General features: G+C 37.8%; 1 protein-coding gene across 1 annotated transcript in view; it reads left to right on the top strand.

Annotated features, from left to right (window-relative positions):
• CPNE8 (copine 8) overlaps window positions 1-14,617 on the top strand; it is a 406,483-nt gene that overhangs the window by 367,434 nt on the left and 24,432 nt on the right. Inside the window, exon 16 of the mRNA XM_075345128.1 lies at window positions 3,446-3,573. Within this exon, the coding sequence (XP_075201243.1) occupies window positions 3,446-3,573 (128 nt within the window). The remainder of the gene's footprint in view (window positions 1-3,445; window positions 3,574-14,617) is intronic.

The raw sequence follows: 14,617 nt of genomic DNA, 5'->3' as shown, positions 1-14,617 counted from the left end.
AAATTATTATTATTACAAGATCTATTGAATAAAAAGAACTTTGTTTGTGGGAATACCCATTGCTAGCATCTTTAAGACAGATCAGTGACTACATTTATTTTCTGTCTTTAGCACAGGCACAGAAGTTTTTATAATGTGGTGGATTTTATTCAGAATCACCGTTATTTATCACTGGTGTATGACATGCCAGTCCTACTAAATCTCCTCAATGCCATTTGTTAGCATTTTCGTGTAATCTCAAATTGGCCGTCTGCCTTTGGTTTTAAATATGCTAGAACTTTCATGTGTACCTAAGACATCAGTCATACAATTCTTGAAAAAACGTTCTCTAAGGGCACAAATCTGAAAAATTACTTTTGCTGTTATGTAATGTAATACTAATATTTAGCCATATTATCCTCATTTGACTCCCAGATTATTGTGCTAACAGTTATAGTAAATGGCATATCTGTTTTGTCCAAAATGCTTGAACAATCCTTTCAACAAAACAATACTGTATTATCTTTTGACTCCTAAAATATATATATTTCCTTATCAGTGCATTGTAATAACGATATGGCATATACTACACTATGTATTATAGTAATTATTAAAAATTATTTTTGGGGTAATTATGAGTTAATTGTTAAAAATAAATATTCAATACCCTGGGAGTGAAGTGAAGAAGCGTAGTGTCACACCATTAGTAATTGCAAATATGCTCAGTTGTCTGTGCTAGATACAGTATGTCACAAACTGAGTACATCCCTGATATTTTTTTAAACATTTTATAATATATTTTCATTAGACAACAGTGAAGTTATGACACTTTGATACAACGTAAAGTAGTCAGTGTACAGCTTGTATAACAGTGTAAATTTGGTGTGACCTCTAAAGGGTGTATATGGTTTATAGGATTTAGGTCAGGAGACATGCTTGGCCAGTCCAACACCTTTATCCTCAGATTCTTTAGCAATTCAGTGGTCGTCTTGAAGGTGTGTTTGGGGTTATCACGTGGAGTACTTCCCTGCGACCCAGTTTCCGAAGAGAGGTGATTATGCTCTGCTTCAGTATGTTGCAGTACATGATGGTATTCACGGTTCACTCATTGAACTGTAGCTTCCAACGGCCAGTAGCCCACATGCAGCCGCAAATCATGACACTCCCACCACCATGCTTGACTACAAGTAAGACACACTTGTCTTTATACTCCTCATCTGGTTGCCGCCACACACGCTTGACACCATCTGAACCAAATAAGTTTATCTTGGTTTTAGACCACAGAACATGGTTCCAGTAATCCATGTCCTTAGTCTGTTTTTCTTCAGCAAATTGTTTGCAGTCTTTCTTTTGTATCATCTCTAGAAGTGTCTTCCTTCTGTGACAACAGTAATGCAGACCAATATGATGCAGTTTAAGCTGTATGGTATCAACTCTGACTGGCTGACCCCAGGCCTTTAACCTCTGAAAAAAATGCTGGCAGCACTCATACTTTTTTGGTTATGATGCTGAGTACATGCACTCAACTTCTTTCGTCAACCATCGTAAGGCTTGTTCTGAGTGGAACCTTTCTTGTTAAACTGGTGCATAGTTTTTGTAAGCGTGTTGAAGCTCAGTTTCAGAATGTTAGCAATCTTCTTATAGCCTAGACCATCTTTATGTAGAGCAACAATTCTTTTTTTCAGATTCTCAGCTAATTCTTTGCTATGAGGTGCTACGTTGAACTTCCAGTGACCAGTATGTGAGAGTGTGTGAGCGATAACACAACATTTAACACACCTGCTCCCCATTTACACCTGAGATCTTGTAACACTAATGAGTCAGATGATACCGGGAAGAGAAAATGGCTAATTGGGCACAATTTTGCCATTTTCACACAGGTGTACTCACTTTTGTTGCCAGCGGTTTTCACATTAATGGCTATGTGATGTTCATTAGAGGTTACACCTAATGTACACTGTTATACAAGCTGTACACTGACTACTTTACAAGTGTCATATCTTCAGTGTTGTCCCATGAAAGGATATAGTAACATATTTACAAAAATGTCAGAAGTGTACTCACTTTTGTGATATCCTATATACAGATACAGGTGCTGAAGTATTATTACAGAAAACACAATTGTATTGACCCACAGAATATAGGGGAACACCATGAAAAAATGAGAGAGAAGTAATTTCAGAATTACTTTTTTTTTGTATACCCATCGTCCTCCCCACTCCCCAAATATTAATAGTAATACATTATATGTACCACAGAATGGAGCAATTAAAAAAAACTAGTCCCACAAATAAAAATGGAAAGATAAATATTGTGTGGCTTTTAGAATGCAATGATTGAAGAGAACCAGCAGAATTTTCATATACAGTATAAAGTACAGCCAATGCTATACTGGTGTTAGGATGCTGAATATAAGCATAACGTTTGTTCTAAGACTGGATGTTTTATTTCAAAAATATGTGGAAGTCAATTTCCAGCAATGCACTGCTATTTGATTGACAAGTGCAACAGGGGCTCAGGAATATGTGGGTGGGGTCTTGCTATCCCCTCCTGGCCTTCCTCCCCCTGTCACAGTCATAGATGTTAATTCCGGCGCAGGCAGACAGACAGGAGTGGGAATAGATAGCAACACATGACCCTTGTATTCCTTTCCTGTTGCACCTGTCAAATACCAATGCATTGCTGGAACTTTAATTGCATATATTTCTGAAATAAAACACCCAATATCTGAACAAAAAGTATGCTTACATTCAGTATCCTAGTGCCATTTAGCACTGGCTTTACTTTATATATGAAAATCATGATGAGTGGTTCCCTTTAAATAAATGAAAACAAAAAATGCTGCATCCTTCATTAAACCTGTCCTGAAAAAAAGGCTATTAACCTGCAGCTAATGGGTTAATCTACAGGATAATAGCGTTCTGATACCGTGCGGCCGCCACACTGGGCACCCCGATAGCAGTAGAAAATGAGTTGTATTCCTCTCGGCACAGTAAATAGTAGCTGTAATTGCACCCCGACACTGATTGCCAGCCTGCTCAACATTACAGCCACTAGAGCTGAATGCCTGAGGAATAAAATGAATTTCCTCCTGGAATCAGGGCTCTTTGTAGGTTAATATCATTCCCTTTAAGGCCAAAATTTCTGCATCATTGAGGTGTCAAAGATCATAAGTTTCTAATTAACAAAATGTTCTTTCACTTCATATTCTGAACTAGATTGTTTGCAGGAAGATCACCCCTTTAAAGTGCAGCTATACAGATTGTTAAACTACAGTATTTTATGATCGATTTTCAGGTTAAATTCTAAATAATTTGTGCAATGGCTGAAATTTTAAAAACCAGGATTCATACAACTATTGAAAATGCATTGTAGAAGATTGGATTTCTTAATGTCTCTCACCACTTTTTGAAAATGTTTTTTGTGTTTGAATGAAATATTTATACTTTTTATTTCTGTATCACAGAATGGCAATCCACAAAACCCATACTGTAATGGAATAGACGGCGTGATGGAAGCATACTACAGAAGCTTGAAAAGTGTACAACTGTATGGGCCAACAAATTTTGCTCCAGTAATTAATCATGTAGCAAGGTAATCCTTTTTTGCTTTTGATTTTTCTTTGATCTTTTTAGGCCACTAAGGCTTGGAACTATTACTTGTCGTCCCTTACGGCATACTATTAGGTTATTCCAGGATAATTTTAAGAATAAATATTGTATATTGAGACCATAGGACTATGAAAATTTAGTCATTTACTGCATAGCCTTAAGATGTAATCACAAGATAAGAAAACATGAAAATTAACCCCTTCCTGAAATGGGGATTTTTCGTTTTTGTATTTTCATTTTTTTTTCTCCCCTTCCACCAAGAACCAGAACTTTTTTTTTCCTTTTGAAATAGTATATGTCATCTTTTTTTATTGTACCATCCATTTTGCAATTTATTGTATTGATTATTATAACAATTCTCTAGGTCAGTACAATTACAGCAATGAAAAACATGCATAGTTTTTGGGATTTTTGTTTTGCTTTTCAGCATTTTGCTATCCGTAAGGTCTCATTTTTAACTTGATTTAGCCGTGTAAGGACTTGTTTTTTTGCATAGTTTCATAGTTTTAAAGGTTTAAGGTATACATTTGCTGATCCAAAAGAAGGCAAAAACCACCTGAGACAAATGCTAATTGTCCCAAATTAGGGGTAAAATTCCTTCCCAACTGCACATATGCCAGTCAGACCAATGCATGATGAACTGATCTTGTTAATGCTATGTTAGGATAGGTAACATGTTTTAAAAGCTTCTTGCAGCATTTATTTTCTGCTGTGCTGAGATGGGACAAAAAAAAAAGAATTCTGGAGTTTACAGTGTTTTTTCTCTACTGTGTTTACAGAACAGGTTAATTACACAGTCCTGCAAGGACAAAATTGTTTGAAAAGTAAGAGGTGATTTTCATATAATTTCGATCTCTGAACTTGTTGAAAATGGCAAAAAAATTATATCATGTACAATTTTTTCACAAACACTGACTCCATAGGCATTCCTTGCATCCTACTTTGACCCCTTTTCATTACTTTTGGAGGATGATTTTGATGTCATTAGATTGGTTAGAAATTCATGGACGCTGTACTGCGATAGGCTGCTGTTAGCAGAGAAGATTTTTCTTAACATAGTTTTCCAAAGAGTGTGGTGGTGTCTATAGAATCCAGTCATAGCATATCGTCCATTTTACCTCAGCAGTATGAGAAATTAAAGCTTCTCTATGATTGACTATTAGAGGCAGTAAAGACAGGTTTATTCTGACAAAGACTTTCATGCTCATGCCAACAAATAACAGCTTTATTCACAGATCAAATGAAATGATTTAGTCAGGGACTTGGACCTTTCTAAACATTCTGCAGAACATTTAGGCTCTAGACTAAAGGAAAATAACTTGCTAGCTCCTGGTACCTGCTTTTCATGGTGCAGAAGCAGAGAAAAGAATTCCTTCCATACTTTTCCCAAGACGGTGCTCTACTATTATGCAGTGGTGTTCCTGGGCTTATGTAAAAATGTAACATTAAATACAATGTAAGCGAGTGGAGACTCCTTATTGATCCATCCAAAAAAGACTGAAATCTATGCTAATGCACAATAGCAGCAAGTATGCTTCAGTGCCTTTAGGGCATTAAATTCAGACTTTATTCTCAACAAACTTAACTACGAGAAACAAGGATGGTCAATATGTGGTGATCTGAAAATTCATTGTTTGCTCCTTGTCAGTAAGGAGAAAACGCAAAGTACTGGTAGTAGTGGTTTTTGCGTGAATGGTGTAGCCGAGATAGGACTCATCACTGGAGCCAAATAAGTTGGTCAATGAGAACATCTTTGCATCTTGTACTCAAGAACTTAGTTATGGAAAGTGTAGTTGATCCTACTAAAGTTCTCCTGCCACCACTCCACACTAACCTTAGAATGATGAATCAGTGTGTGAAAGCTCCACCAAAAGAAGGAGAGATGTTTAAGTATATGTGTATCAGGTTTCAGGGGCTGTCCTTAGTAAAACTAAAGGAAGGTCATTTTGTGGGTCTGGATATTCAGAAACTCATGAAGGATGACATTTTTAAACAAAAATGAAAACTCTTGGGATTCTTACAAATAAGTTGTAAAGACATTTATAAGTAAATATATAAGTAACAACAAAGATCAAAAATTTAAGTCATTCATGGAGAAGATGCTGAAACATTTCAAAGCCTTGGGTTGTCTGATGAATTTGAAGTTACATTTTTACATTCCTATTTGGACTACTTTCCTGAAAACATTGGTGCTGTTAACGATGAGCAAGGAAAATGTTTTCATCAGGATTTCATCAGAATATCAAGGAGATGTAAAGACAATAAAAAGGTAGATGGAACGTAAACATGATGGGGAACTACTGCTGGATGCGTCACAGACAAAATGTATCCAGGGATGCTATGATGAAAAAAGGAAAAGACACAAAAACTAATTTACAATAAAGTTGCAAAATGAATGTTCAATAATTTTATATATAATAGTTTGTACATTTTTGGCTACAATAGAGATTTTTCTGCACAGCGACACACGTAGGGTCGTCTTTTCCTCCACCCCCAGATCTATTTGGGTCTTCCTGTAGCCGCTTGTGTCTCTCAATTTCCTTCCCTGGAGCTACCAGGTTCTTATTATTTGGCCTATGTGTGCTGCCTCGGGCTCAGCATTATCTGGCTCTGGGCTTATCATCTACTATTTGTATTGTTGCTCTCTACCACACCATATAGCACATCCACCAAGTCCTCTTGGCAGATTTCTGCTTTTGATTAGTGCACCTATCATGCACCGGAGCTTTTTATATGCAAGTGTTGTGCTTACTATTATCTGCATAATTTATTGAAGGTGGCTTTTATATCCTGGCCATCTATTTTACTCTGGTTGTCCAGTTTTTGTGTTCATGCTATTGTGGTTTGTTATTCTTGATTACTACAGGTTCCCTTTAATACAATTACATTGCTTATTGGGGCAGTTACTCTATTGTGGACTTGATCCACTTGGGGTGTGGGGGTTGTTTTCTATTTTAAATGTTTATATCATTGTTGTGGTTGGCATTTATTGTAATAAAATGTTTTTGATGTAAAATTATTGTCTATATTTATTCTCGGTGTTCACGTGTTCATGCAGAGCTCCTTTTCTTGTGTCATTGCCTTATTTCTGCATGTTGTAACACCTGTGATTATTGTTATATACCAACATTTGTGCAACCCACACTATATACACTGTGTGCAGAATTAATAGGCAAATGAGTATTTTGATCACATGATAATTTTTATACATGTTGTCCTTCTCCAAGCTGTATAGGCTTGACCGCCAACTAACAAGTAAATCAGGTGATGTGCATCTCTGTAATGAGGAGCGGTGTGGTGTAATGACATCAACACCCTATAGAAGGTGTGCTTAATTATTAGGAAACTTCCTTTCCTTTGGCAAAATGAGTCAGAAAAGAGATTTGATGGGCTCTGAAAAGTCCAAAATTGTGAGATGTCTTGCAGAGGTATGCAGCAGTCTTGAAATTGCCAAACTTTTGAAGCATGATCACTGAACAATCAAGCGTTTCATGGCAAATACCCAACAGGGTCGCAAGAGGCGTGTTGGGCAAAAAAGGCGCAAAATATCTGCCCATAAATTGAGGAAAATCAAGCGTGAAGTTGCCATTTGCCACCAGATTGGCCATATTTAAGAGCTGCAACGTTACTGGAGTATCAAAAAGCACAAGGTGTGCCATACTCAGGGACATGGCCAAGGTAAGGAAGGCTGAAAAACGGCCACCTTTGAACAAGAAACATAAGATAAAACGTCAATACTGGGCCAAGAAATATCTTAATACTGATTTTCCAAAGGTTTTATGGACTGATGAAATGAGAGTGACTCTTGATGGACCAGATGGATGGATGGGCCAGAGGCTGGATCAGTAAAGGGCACAGAGCTCCAGCTCCGACACGCCAGCAAGGTAGAGGTGGGGTACTAGTATGGGCTGGTATCATCAAAGATGAACTTGTGGAACCTTTTCGGGTTGAGGATGGAGTGAAGCTCAACTCCCAGACCTACTGCCAGTTTCTGGAAGACAACTTCTTCAAGCAGTGGTACAGGAAGAAGTCGGTATCGTTCAAGAAAAACATGATTTTCATGCAGGACAATGCTCCATCACATGCATCCAACTACTCCACAGTGTGGCTGGCCAGTAAAGGTCTAAAAGATGAAAAAATAATGACATGGCCCCCTTGTTCACCTGATCTGAATCTCATAGAGAACCTGTGGTCCCTCATAAAATGTGAGATCTACAGGGAGGGAAAACAGTACACCTCTCGGAACAGTGTCTGGGAGGCTGTGGTGGCTGCTGCACGCAATGTTGATTGTAAACAGATCAAGCATCTGACAGAATCTATGGATGGTAGGCTGTTGCGTGTCATCATAAAGAAAGGTGGCTATATTGGTCACTAATTTTTTGGGGTTTTATTTTTGCATGTCAGAAACATTTATTTCTAAATTTTGTGCAGTTATATTGGTTTACCTGGTGAAAGTTAACAAGTGAGATGGAAATATATTTGGTTTTTATTAAGTTGCCTAATAAGTCTGCACAGTAATAGTTACCTGCACAAACAGATATCCTCCTAAGATAGCCAAATTAAAAAAAAAACACTCCAACTTCAAAAAAATATTAAGCGTCATGTTTTATATATTGTATAAAAAAATAACATAAAAGTGAGTGGATCTCGCAAAAATATTAAGCTTTGATATTTATGAGTCTTTTGGGTTGATTGAGAACATAGTTGTTGATCAATAATAAAAAAAAAAAATCCTCTAAAATACAACTTGCCTAATAATTCTGCACACGGTGTATATTTTACTGCTAAACCACAGTTGGCGTCCACATGTTTGCCATTGTTGTAGTGAGGAAAGCCTACTAAAATGTACAGATTGCAGGTTTACAGAAGCACGCAAGCTGGACACAATGTATGGGCACCTCAGTGTACTGGGCAGAAGGGCTTATTTGCAAGTTTTAATGCTGCAACATTCACTGTGTTTGACACCTTGGATGTTTTCCAGAGACCAAATAATCACTACACCCCTAGATGAATTCCCAGAGGGGTGTAATTTCCAAAATGTGGTCACTTAAGGGGGATTTTGTCTGTTCTGGCACTTAAGGGCTCTGCAAATGGAATCCACAAACTATTCTAGGAAAATCTATGCGCCAAATATCAAATGGTGCTCCTTCCCCTCCAAGCCCTGTGGTGTGGCTAAACAGTACTGCACGGTCGCATGTGGGGTATTTCCACATTCAGGAGAAATTCTGTAACACATTATGAGGACATTTTTACCTATTCCATTTGTGAAAATTGGAAATCTGGGATTAAAATATTTCTAAAATAATTCCAGCTAATTTTGCTTTTAAAAATCTGAATGGCGCTCCTTTGCTTCTGAGCTCTGCCCTGTGCCCAAACAATTCATTTCTACCATATATGAGTTATCAGCATACTCAGGATGAATTGCACGATAAATATTATGGTGCATTTGTTTCTGATAACCTTGTGGTAGTCACTTCAAATGTGATGTGGTCCCTAAAAAAAGTGGTTTTATAAATTTTGTTGGAAAAATGAGAAATTGCTGATGAACTTTGAACCCTTCTAACTTCGTAACAAAAAAAATTTTGCTTCAAAAATTGCGCTGGTGTAAAGTAGAGATGTGGGAAATGATATTTAGTAACTATTTTGTATGACATAACTCTTGGATTAAGGGCCACTTAATATGGTGGTTATGGTGGTCTCCTAAAAATAGCCACTCCTTGGCTAGGTCCTTCTCGGAGGGATATCAAGCTATTTTCTGTGTCGAGACTCCTAACAGAGGCTCCACTGACCTTTTTTGATTTGCATACTTTCCAGGGGGCAATGCACCTAGGATTTCACGGTTTTGAGCGCCTTTGTTGGCTGCCGGCAGTGTTTTCTCTGGCTGGTCTTCCCGAGATCAGTGATTGTTTTGTCTTGATGGTCTACTAGGCATTGCACCCAGCTAGCCAGAATCCTACTCCACACTAATGAGGAGAAACACCCCGAAACAGCTGTCTGTGGATGGATACCTGGGATACCTGGCCTTGGTATTTCCATTGTCATATCTTTAAACTCATCGAAGAGTTGGATGTTGACTAAAAGGGCCACTTAATATGGTGGTTATGGTGGTCTCTTAAAAAGAGCCACTCCTTGGCTAGGTCCTTCCCGGAGGGATATCTGGCTATTTTCTGTGTCGCGACTCCAAACAGAGACTCCACGGACCTTTTTTGATTTGCATACTTCCCCGGAAGCAATGCACCTAGGATTTCACTGTTTTGAGCGCCTTTGTTGGCTGCCGGCAGTGTTTTCTCTGGCCGGTCTCCCCGAGATCAGTGATTGTTTTGTCTTATTGGTCTACTAGGCATTGCTCCCACCTAGCCAGAATCCATATCCACACTGATGAGGGGCAACACTCCGTAACACCTGTCTGTGGATGGATACCTGGCCTTGGTATTTCCCTTATCATATCTTTAAACTCGTCAAAGAGTTGGATGTTGACTAAAAGGGCCACTTAATATGGTGGTTATGGTGGTCTCCTAAAAAAAGCCTCTCTTTGGCTAGGTCCTTCCCGGAGGGTTATCTGACTATTCTCTTTGTCGCGACTCCTAACAGAGGCTCCACAGACCTTTTTTGATTTACATATGAGGTATAGCACACTCAGGACAACTTGCACTATAAATTTTATGGTGCATTTTTTCCTGATACCCTTGTGAAAAGAAAGCTACTTAATTGAAGCAACAATTTTGTGGTAAAAAAATTGTATATTTTCATGGCTCAACATTATAAACTTCTGTGAAGCCCCCAGGGGTTCAAGGGGCTCACCAAACACCTAGATAAATTCCTTCTGGGGTCTATTTTCCAAACTGGGGTTACTTTTGGGGGAGCACCACTGTTTAAACACCTCAGGGAATCTTCAACCGCGACATGACTTCTGCTAATGATTCCAGCTAATTTTGCTTTTAAAAATTCGAATGGCGCTCCTTTGCTTCTGAGCTCTGCCGTGTGCCCAAACAATTCATTTCCACCATATATGAGGTATCAGCGTACTCAGGACAAATTGCACAATACATTTTATCATGCATTTGTTTCTGATACCCTTGTGGTAGTCACTTCAAATGTGATGTGGTCTCTAAAAAAAACTGGTTTTATAAATGTTGTAAAAATGAGAAATTGCTGATGAACTTTGAACCCTTCTAACTTCATAACAAAAAAAAAATTTGCTTCAAAAATTGCGCTGGTGTAAAGTAGAGATGTGGGAAATATTTAGTAACTATTTTGTATGACATAACTCTTGGATTTATGGGCATAAAATTTCAAAGTTTGAAAATTGCAAAATTTTCACAAATAAACGCAAAAAAATTTACGACTGTCATGAAGAACAATATGTCATGAAAAACAATGTCAGAATCACCGGGATGCACTGAAGCATTCCAGAGTTATTACCTGTCAAAGTGACATTGGTCAGAATCGTAAAAAAATGTCCCAGTCAGAATGATGTTTTAGTGGCTGGGGATGAAGGTGTTAACAGTGGCATTTAACAGGTTATCAGCAATGGGTAGAGTGTTGCTCCACCTGCAGCAGTTATATGCAGTTGATTGCTGAACAGAGCAATCTCGTGAGTTAACAACAGTGAAGGGGAGCCAACATTTGATGTACCAGTAGGTCATATGTTGAAAAGGGGTTACATATAAATAAGTGAATAACAAATACAGGTACAGCAAGTCTTTGCATTTAAAAGTCAGCAAGAACTTTATAACTTTTTATGTAGAGGACAGGTACAGAGTCATGTACAGTACATGCACAATATACCTGAAACATAAAATAGATCCACCTTCACCTATGTCCAAAGGAGCAGCTCATCTAGGGACAGGTTAAAAGCAATCCAACATGTCTGATAGCAACTTCCTACAATTTGTAGGAAGTTGCTATCAGACCATCAACCAATGAATGCTCTTCACTAGTACATGTTTTACCAATATAATAATTTGCTGAATTTTACAGCCAATCACAAATGCTGGAGATTGACATTGAGTGGGGTAATATATGTGTTACCATATACATAGTTCTGTTTTGTTCATACCTTTATGGCAACACAGCATGAACTTTCAGCACACTGCATTGAGGTAACTGATTTGATCCATAATCTAATACATATTAGTGGGTTTTAGAATGACTTGTTCACATTGCTTCCCTCTGAATCCCTGAAAAACTGTGGAGCCATATACTGTAATGACACGTGAGTTGAAATGGACTTAATTTTGGGTTTTTTTCAGGCCATATCCATATTTTCAGTTGTAAACACAACAATGTAGTAGTCTGTAGCCATAGTTAATCAAGACTGGTGATCTTCACACTGGTCTTGATGAGGGGATGGGAAGGAGTTCAATGCTGTTGGTACATTGAGAGGCAGGAACACACCTCTTAATGAATTATTCGACGCATGAAGTGATGTATGCCTTTCTGTGCACCTTGAAACATATCTTACAGCATTTGATGAGTGGTGGGCACCACGCCCCATCCAACCCCAGCTGCACCCACTTTCTTAAAGCTGGGTGAAAATGGTGTGTTAATGTGAAAAGTTGCAAAATTTTGGGCATAAAAGCTTTGAATAATTGACTTACGTTCTTGTGTCCATCTCAAAAAAGCACAAATTGAGTCTATTTGAACTCCAATTGTCTCATTACAGAATCAGAATTCCTAAAAACTGGATTCAGAGGAAATTCTTTGGTGCGTTGCACAAATGAAATGTTAACAGTTTCTTAGCTGTTGGTTATTTTTTTTACTAGAATTGCATGCAATGCGTACAATATAAATCTTATCAGAGTGATGTAATAATACTGATATTTATCCATAGTTAAACACAAGTTGTAGGACCACCCATCTACAGTGGCATGTAAAAGTTTCCGCACCCCTTGTTAAAATTAATGTTATTGTGAACAGTTAAGTAACTTGAAGATGAAATCATCTCTAAAGGGCATACAGTTAAGGATAACACATTTTCTTTGTATTTTAGGCAAAAAAATATTTTCATCTTTTACATTTTTAAATTAACAAAATAGGAAACTGTGCAGATACAAACGTTTGGGCTCCCTGGATGGTTTGTAGCTAGTAGCACCCCCTTTAGCAAATATCACAGCTTGTAAACACTTTTTGTAGACAGCCGAGAGTCTTTCAATTCTTGTTTGGGAGATTTTCATTAATTCTTCCTTGGAAAAGTCTTCCAGTTCTGTGAGATTATTGGATCATCTTGCAAGCATTGCTGTTTTGAGGTCTAGTCAGATTTTCAAATGTTTTTCAGATCAGGGGACTGTGAGGGCCATTGTAAAACCTTCAGCTTGCGCCTTTTGAGGTAGGATTTTGACATGTGTTTAGGATCATTATCTATTTGTAGAAGCCACCCTCTTTTCAACTTCAGTTTTTTTACAGATAGTGCTATGTGTGCATCAAGAATTTGTTGAAATGTCATTGAAGCCATTCTTCCTTCTACCCGCAAAATTTTCCCCATGCCATTGACAGAAGCACAAACCCAAAGCATGATTGATCCACCCCATGCTTAATGGTTCTCAATCTACTTTTTTCCTGACATTCTCTACACATTTTTCTCTACACATACCTTTGATCATTGTGCCCGGAGTTGTATTCTAGCCTCATTGGTCCACAGGACTTGTTTCCAAAATGCATCAGGCTTCTTTACATGTTCTTTTGTATACTTCTGACTCTGAATTTTATGGTGAGGATGCAGGAGAGTTTTTTCTGATGACTGTTCCATAAAGGCTATATTTTTGCAGTGGCTTCTGAACTGTAGAACAATGTACCACAACTCCAGAGTCTACTAAATCTTCCCGAAGGTGTTTTGCAGTCAAACATGGGCTTTGAATTTTCCTCTCAGGCAATCCTACCCGCAGTTCTCACAGAAATTTTGCTTGGTCTTACTGACCTTATCTTGACCTCCACTGTTCCTGTTAACTGCCATTTCTTAATTACTTTTCGAGCAGAGCAACTTGAAAACACTTTGCTATCTTCTTATAGCCTTCTCCTGCTTTGTGAGCCTCTACCATTTTCATTTTCAGAGTGCTAGGCAGCTGCTTTGAAGAATCCATGGCTTCTTGTTGTTACAAAGTTAGAGGAGACTTTAGTACGCCATATTTATAAGTTCTGCTGTCACAGATTTGTTGATACCAATATACCTTATGTTCCTTTATGTCTATATTGATATCTTGCCCCTTTTTTCTTTTGCTTTGTCGTAGTGTATGTTTTGAGGAAGGTTTCTTTGAAACCGAAATGTCACGCTATTGTACACTTTTATTGCCACATTAAAATTTTTGACTCACTTGTGCAAAATTTGAGTGCCGGATTCTTTTTGTTTGAATATATTAGCTCAAACATCCAAACAGTTTCTTTTTGTGAGTCTCTGTTTATGTGTGCCTCTTTCAGTGTGTGTCTCTGTGTGTGTCTTTTTCTCTGTGTGTGTCTCTGTGTGTGTCTCTAAGTGTGTCTCTGTGTGTGAGTCTTTCTGTGTATGTGTCTCTTTCTGTGTGTGTATGTGTCTCTTTCTGTGTATGTAAAGAAAAAAAGAGACTCATCGCGCAGTCTCTCTTGGCGATAAGTCGCATTGTTTTATTTCGTCGTTTCATAGACTATTTGTTTCTAATATTTGAGGGGAACATTGGAAGAGGCTCACCTGTTCATAGAAGAGCTTAATAAAAATACATGGGAGCTCAAATTCACCTCTACAATATTAAGTAATCAAATCCAATTTAAATATTACAAAAGGAGATAGTGATGAGATATTAACTTCTACTTACTTCAAGAAAGTTGATACCAATAGTTATTTAGATTTCCATAGTGGTCATTTTCCTAAGTGGATTCACAATATACCTCTATGGCCAATTTTGGCGAGTGAGGAAGAATTGTAGCACCGATAGGGATTTTGCGAGTGAAGCCAAAGTACTTAAATTAAGATTTCAGGAAAAAGGTTATCCAACAAAACTTTTACAAGATGCTTACAACAAAACCAAATCATATACTCAACAATACTGTCTCCGAAA

The sequence above is a fragment of the Anomaloglossus baeobatrachus genome, chromosome 4 (genome assembly GCF_048569485.1).
Source record: "Anomaloglossus baeobatrachus isolate aAnoBae1 chromosome 4, aAnoBae1.hap1, whole genome shotgun sequence".
Taxonomy (NCBI): Eukaryota; Metazoa; Chordata; class Amphibia; order Anura; family Aromobatidae; genus Anomaloglossus; species Anomaloglossus baeobatrachus.
The sequence above is the reverse complement of the archived record's forward strand: the minus strand, read 5'-3'. Positions and strand labels throughout refer to the sequence as shown.